The sequence below is a fragment of the Micropterus salmoides genome, unplaced genomic scaffold (genome assembly GCF_014851395.1).
Source record: "Micropterus salmoides isolate LMB-PRFRI ecotype aquatic unplaced genomic scaffold, ASM1485139v1 Ms_hic_scaffold_3, whole genome shotgun sequence".
Taxonomy (NCBI): domain Eukaryota; kingdom Metazoa; phylum Chordata; class Actinopteri; order Centrarchiformes; family Centrarchidae; genus Micropterus; species Micropterus salmoides.
In genome coordinates this window covers 11,820,020-11,826,689 of record NW_024042261.1, presented here as the reverse complement: position 1 = coordinate 11,826,689, position 6,670 = coordinate 11,820,020, and the positions used below count along the sequence as shown (strand labels likewise).

Here is a 6,670-nt window from a genome sequence, read left to right as displayed (position 1 = left end):
ACATTTCAACAAATGCCCTTTACATTGGGAGTTTAATCTCATGGAGGAGAAGTGTTTGACTGTGAAATGACAAGTGCGTTTGCAGTTACGGTATGTTAACTTCACACACAAATCTCAATAGTCAATAGTCATGACATTTGCTCTGTAACTTTTAAACATATAAGTTTATGAGCTGTGATATAAAATGATGAGCTTTAAAAAACAAAACAAAAACAAAGTTGGGCGGGTCCTCGCGCGTGTGGAGCGTCAGGGTGTGACGGGGTAGCGCCACATATTCCAAATCTCTGCCGGTGCGGTCCTTTCAGAGTGACTTTTTATGTTCAAGGACTCCTGATTCTTGTGTCTGAACACTTACAGAAAGGTTTGAGAAAATCCTACACGTGTTAGGAAGTTACAATATGAGGCCAAACTGTTAGCATGATGTTACCCTTAAACTTATGGATGACACATTTTTGTTAAAATGGCAGGGACGGGGTCATTTGAGCCAAAAGACCTGGGGGAAGTTGAGTCAGGTATTTTACTGTAATTTTACGTTGTATTCTTATGCATCACCAAAATGATGTGACATTATGCATTTTAGTCCAGAAACCATCATGTCATGCTTCTATAAATGGAACAGGCTTCAACCGGCTTCAACTCCTATTGTTGGTTTGTACAGAGTAGTGGGAGAGGCACAAAATGGGAAGTCCATTCATCAGGTGGATGGGACATGATGATAAACAGGATGGCTTTAAAGCGATAAATTGATATGAAACAACTAGTACATAGTAATGTTTCACTAGCTAAGTGCAATTGAATGTTGGGACCTGGCATTTGAGTTTGTACGATGAAATGACACTGTTGTCTGCGACCTCCATGTGGCTCCACTTATCCTCTCCCTTGGCTCAACTTACCGCTCATATTTCACATCAGTTTATTTTCGATCCAAATGGATCATTCCCAGGGATGCACCACATCCTAAAATATATGTACATATTTTAGTTGGAGACCTTAATGTCATGTCCTCACTTTAAAGACACCTCAAGTAAAAACTGGCTCAACTCACCCCGCTCTCCCCTGCAAACACACTTTACTGTAAAACCTACACAAGAGAGCCATAAGCATTATTACCATACAATTTATTATCACAATGTCATAAAGATCTGATTGATCACTTATTTGTGTAAAGTACATTTACTTCCATCAGATATTCCCAATATGCTTTCAAAGAGAGATGGTAAGTATTTAAATAATATACTGGAAAAACAATAAAATACATTTGAACAGAAAAGCATGATGCGTAACAGAACATAAAACAGAATAATAAATGAGTAATAGAAATATAAGTAAAAACAGACATAACTCATGACTTCTCTGTTTGATTTTTGATAAAGAATCAATAGGAATAAATACAAGTGTTTCTATGTCATACTCATTCAGTTTAACATCTTGAGGTTTAACCGTGAATTCATCTTGAAAAAACGCTTCCTGTGGGGTGCAAGGTGTGTGTGTGAGTGTATTTCATGTTTTTATATCCCGGTGGGGACTTCACCTAAATGCTTTAATTAAGACATGGTCTTAGGGTTCATGTTACAATAAGGTTAAGGTGAGAGTTAGAGTTACGGTTAGTCATGTAGTGTGATGGTTATGGTTAGGGTAAGGGGCTAGGGAATACATTATTTCAAAGAGATGAATAGCAGAACAAATGTGTGCGTCTGTGTGTGTGTTCATATGTGTGTGTGTGTGTGTGTGTGTGTGTGTGTGTGTGTGAGAGAGAGAGAGAGAGAGAGAGAGAGAGAGTCAGAGCGCAAACCACCAAGTCTACTTCCTTGAATCTTTTTGTCATATGGAACAGTCAGGCATTGATGCTTTTTACATCTTGCAGTGGATCCTTTAAAAAATCTGATCAATAGAGTAGAAAGCTCTAGAAAAACTGTACAAATAAAAGAGGTCATCCTGAGAAAATCAACATCATGGGTGTTCAGGCCGTGCTCGCTGTCCTCCTTCTGTTCACAGCTACCGTGAAGGCTCAAGGTAAAGATAAATATTGTATTGTATTTCAATTAACTTCATATTTGAAAGTCATAAAGTTTCAATATCTAGATAAACATATTTGTCAAAAACATATTTTGACAAAAAATATGACAATTAACAGCATTTTCAAAAACAGCTTCTCCAATTTCCTGTTTTGACTCAAATATGCCTTAACTGCTCTAACTGCTGTGTTGAAGAGTTGTGTCTTTTTCTGTATGCAACCTCAGCTTTCTGATCATGTTCCTTTCTACCTGAAAAGTAATGAGGATGAAGGGTCTTGATGAAATGACAAACTACAAGAAAGTACACTGAAGTAACTTAACATTTGTCCATGTGTTTTAAGGAGGAGTAACATTCTGGAGGAACACATTCACAATGACCTGTCCAAAAGAGGGGACCTGGCATGGCGAATCACTAAATATCACTGAAACAAAAGAAGCAACGACAATGACACTTACGTATAAGAATAACATGAAAGAATTTTACTGTACATATCAAGATGACACTACACAAATTACATATTATTTCTACGTGAAAGGAAAGGGTGAGTAAAACAATCATGATTTCTGATGATGTGCTATCTGTGTTAGTTGACTGAGAAATCACTTGTTCAAATGCTGTTCTTTGTCCCCCAGTGTGTGATAACTGTTATGAGCTGGACGCAATGTTGTTTTGGCTGGCCATCACTGTCGATGTGATCGGGACAGTACTGGTGATGATGATTATCTACAGGTGCACCAAGCAGAAAAGCTCAACTGGACTTACTCCTGCTTCCAAACGTAAGAATCAAGCAGATCATAAAATAACACGGCATTACACTACTGTACATATCCATCTAAGAAGGGACCTAACGTGCTTTTCTTAACTGAAGCACGGTGCATCTTTAGGTATTGATGCATACTGATTTTGCTTTGGTCAACAAGTGTTGTTAACTTGAACTTGAACTTGATTTTAACTCTTGCACAATCAGCATTCGGTTAAGTAAGTAGGCTACTGTGTCTGATAGCACAAGTGATTGGTCACACATTCTTCTGTCATTTGTCTTGTAGCTCCCGCTCGTCAAGGAGGCCGGGCCCCACCTGTCCCATCTCCTGACTATGAGGTAGGGATCATGACATTACATTCATCTGATTTTACTCTTTTGAGTATGAGCACAGAAATAACCTTTAATTATGTTTCAACCAAAAACTGTAATTAACAAAACATAAAGAGATCAAAAATCACATTGTCCTAGAATTAAAATTAAAATGAGAGAGGATCATTAAAATTTGTTTTTTTATTTTTTTATTTTTTTATTTTGGGATTGTGGGATCGATACCACAGCTATGCTACCGATGGTTAGCTTAGCTTAGCATAAAGAGTGAAAGCAGGGGAACAGCTAGCCTAGCTCTGGTCAACAGTTTTAAAAAAAACAGTCTGCCAACCAGCACCTCTAAAGCTCACTAAGTAACTCATTATACATGTATATTGTATGTTTTTATCCGTGCAAAAAGTGCTTTTTATAACTACAGGGAGTCACTGTGCCAGGCTAAGAAATAGTCCAGCATGTAATCCATAGTAAAAAAGGAAATCGAACTCTCAGCAATATAAAGCAAATTAGCATATTTCCCAATTTTGCAAACTGTTTTTGTGAATCAAAATAATTTCATATTAAAAATCTGCTGCCTGACAAAGTTTATTAATCCCCCTGGAAGGCAAGTGTGACCATCATAAAACGAAACATTTCACACATTTTAAGGAGTAATGTGACTGTAATTGACCTAACGCTGTTTATATCATGTTTTGGCAGTTACTGAACCCTCGCACAATCTCCCAGGATGCTTACTCTGTCGTGAACAGGATGGGATAGAGACAAGTCGCCTGACTGCGCCAGCTTACTGGTTTAAAGACAAGACAACATTCACAAACGACACACATGAACATCACTTATGCTTCCAGGATGCAAACACAGTCTTTCGTTATTCTCAATTTAAAGGATCGTTTAACCCAAATGGCAAAAACAAAAAAATGCTCTCACTTACCCCGGGTATTACCTGGCTTGATACAGCAGCTTAAGTTTCAGTTGTCCAGGTAGGCTGCCGCCACCGTACAACAGAGGTGAGTGGTATTAAGTTTGTGGTGCTCACAGTATTTAAAAATTACTAGTAAAACTACTTAAAGACTACTTTCTTATGAAGAAATATGCCCCATGATCCAGAGTAATGGGGGCTTTGTTTCTGTATGTTGCTGTAGATTAGAATTTACCAAGGGGTCCTTAAAAAGGTTGCAACACACAGCTAAGCTAATTTAAAAAAAAATTATATTATAATTTGATAAAACATTATATATCCTCACATTTGTGTTAATGAGGAAATTAAGTACAATCCCAGGAACAGGAGTACAAATTTGTGCAACGCTAATATTCAGTGTATTTATTGTCGCGATAAACTCTCAACTCTATCAGCGATCGTAGTCTGACCTGACCTGACTCAGTTGTAATACGCTAAAGTGTTGTATTTGAGAGTGCATGAAAACTAGAAAGCAAATGGCAGACAAAAAGCTATAAGTTAGATATAAATGGCTGAAATGTGAAATTGCCACCACATGTATCCCTTTCATAGAAAAGGGGTACAATGAAGGGGTACTATAGCACAACTGGCGGGGCTGTGTGGGGTACATTAGACTATTTAAAATGTAATCTTTCAACGCTGTGAGCACCATAAACAAATGTCCATTCACGCAAACCAAAACTATTAGCATGGCTATATAAGATTAGAGGTAGGTGACAAAAAAATTTTCTTTATGTTTGTTTGTTTTTTTTATATGCACTGGGTGTCCACTTCATTAGGTACACCCGTAAAGTCAAATGCAATCCATAGTCCCTCCATAAAGTTCACTTTTATGATGCCTAAAAGGTTCAGTTTTTATGACACTGTCATCATACTGGTGTTTATTAAAAAAATATGTTCTAACATTGAGGTCATAGTTAATAAATATATTATTGAATTAAAATTTTCAACAGTGTCACCAAAAATGCGAACTATATAGTTTGCGTTTTTATATATGTATATATATATATATATATCGTACTTTGAGTGTACTGACCCTTTAATATAACAAGTTAGCGGAGAACTCTTTAACTTACAATTACAATCATTTCAGATAGAGAGATACTGATGTACCTGTTTTCTGTACATATTTTATGTTTATGTCATCAAAAGTTATTACACTGTAAAAAGAGGAGCTAATTTTTGTCTGCCATGTAAAATGTTACCGCGCAATATTGGTTGCTGTTGTTTCTTTTTTGCTTTTTCATTCTAATCTGCCATGTTAATTTTCTTGTTACTGTAATGGCCTCAACATGTGTCACTAATAAATAAACCACAGTCAACAATGTTCTCATTGTCTTCTTCGCTCATGGTGGTAAGCAATACTGAAATGCTTCGACGGATGTAACTATTTGCGACCTCAAAGCCTGCAGCTCATATCCGTAGCATGCGCAAGCACACGATCACGATCAATGTGTCTTCATCACTAAAGGCTCTCAGGTGTGAGTGACATGCCATCCTGTCTTTGGAAATATCTGACATTTCTCAATAAAAATACATGTATTTTATATCTATTGTGCACACGATGGAAATGTTGTGTCATGTTTTGTGTTTTTACAACTGCATTTTTCCCAGCAGTGACTGAGGACATCTGTGCTGATGGAAACGAAAGCGGGAAATGCCATGCAGTCTCTCTTCTTCACGAAGACTACTAATAATTGATAATAACTGATAATTCTATGACACTGTATGTAGCTCAAAGGTGTAGCCTTTAGTGGAAACACTCCCACACTTACTACTCGGTTATCTTCATCTACATCACATCTGCTGTATGTTTGTGTGAGAAAGAAACAAAGAGGTAGAGGGGAAGGGGGGAGGTTGTATACAATGTGCTCCTCTTAACTTAAGTCAAACCGTTCCCACACACAGACCTACATCTGCTCCACAAGCGTATGCGGTTGTGTGAGTGAACGTCCGTGCACAACGTACACATGAGCTTCTGTGTGAGTGCATGAAAGTGTGTGCTCGTGCATTGAGTCAGATGTTGGTGTGTGTGTGTGTGTGTGTGTGTGTGTGTGTGTGTGTGGGTTCATCAGGGTTGTGTTTCTGAGCCGAGCTGTGTAAGTTTCGTTGTCTGATCTCTCTCTTGTCTTCCTCGGGTAGAAAACTTGAACCGCTTGTAGCTTTGTCACAGCAGCGTCAAGAGGAAGGTGAAAGACTCCGAGCAGTGATCAAAGAATTTAAGATATTAGATTATCTGACTTGGGGAGACTTCCTCTAAAGTCACTCACAGTTTCTCTCCTCCTCGTCTCCATTTCCACCTCTTCTTCTTTGTTAGTTACTATTTTATCTTTCTGTCTTTTTTACCTTTCTCTCTGCTCGTCTCTATACCCCTGTGTTGTGTAATTCTTTCTAACACTGCTCTCTCTGTGTCTCTATATTCTAATCTATTTGGATCTTTGGCTCAACAGACTGAAATAGACCTCTGATAGACTCTCACCCTTATGAGATGGTAATGAAAACAACAAGAACAGCAAATGGTGGTGGAAGTAATCAGATCCTTTACTTAAGTAAAAGTAAAAATATGATTATTTAACCCTAAAAATATAGTATTATCACTGAAATGTACT

At 37.7% G+C, this 6,670-nt stretch overlaps 1 protein-coding gene across 3 annotated transcripts; it reads left to right on the top strand.

Annotated features, from left to right (window-relative positions):
• The first annotated feature begins 5 nt into the window (after positions 1–5).
• LOC119883434 (T-cell surface glycoprotein CD3 epsilon chain-like) lies at positions 6–5,388 on the top strand. Of its 3 annotated transcripts, none has more exons than XM_038694075.1 (5): positions 6–90; positions 2,357–2,557; positions 2,649–2,792; positions 3,063–3,115; positions 3,803–3,891. In XM_038694075.1, the coding sequence occupies exons 2-5, from the start codon at positions 2,389–2,391 to the stop codon at positions 3,860–3,862; spliced, it is 426 nt and encodes a 141-aa protein (XP_038550003.1). In that variant the 5' UTR covers positions 6–90; positions 2,357–2,388; the 3' UTR covers positions 3,863–3,891. The 3 variants fall into 3 exon arrangements, with proteins under 3 accessions (XP_038550003.1, XP_038550001.1, XP_038550002.1); XM_038694073.1 differs by lacking the exon at positions 6–90 and adding an exon at positions 1,802–2,013 and having other exon boundaries at positions 2,354–2,557; positions 3,803–5,388; XM_038694074.1 differs by lacking the exon at positions 6–90 and adding an exon at positions 1,802–2,013.
• Positions 5,389–6,670: the final 1,282 nt, after the last annotated feature.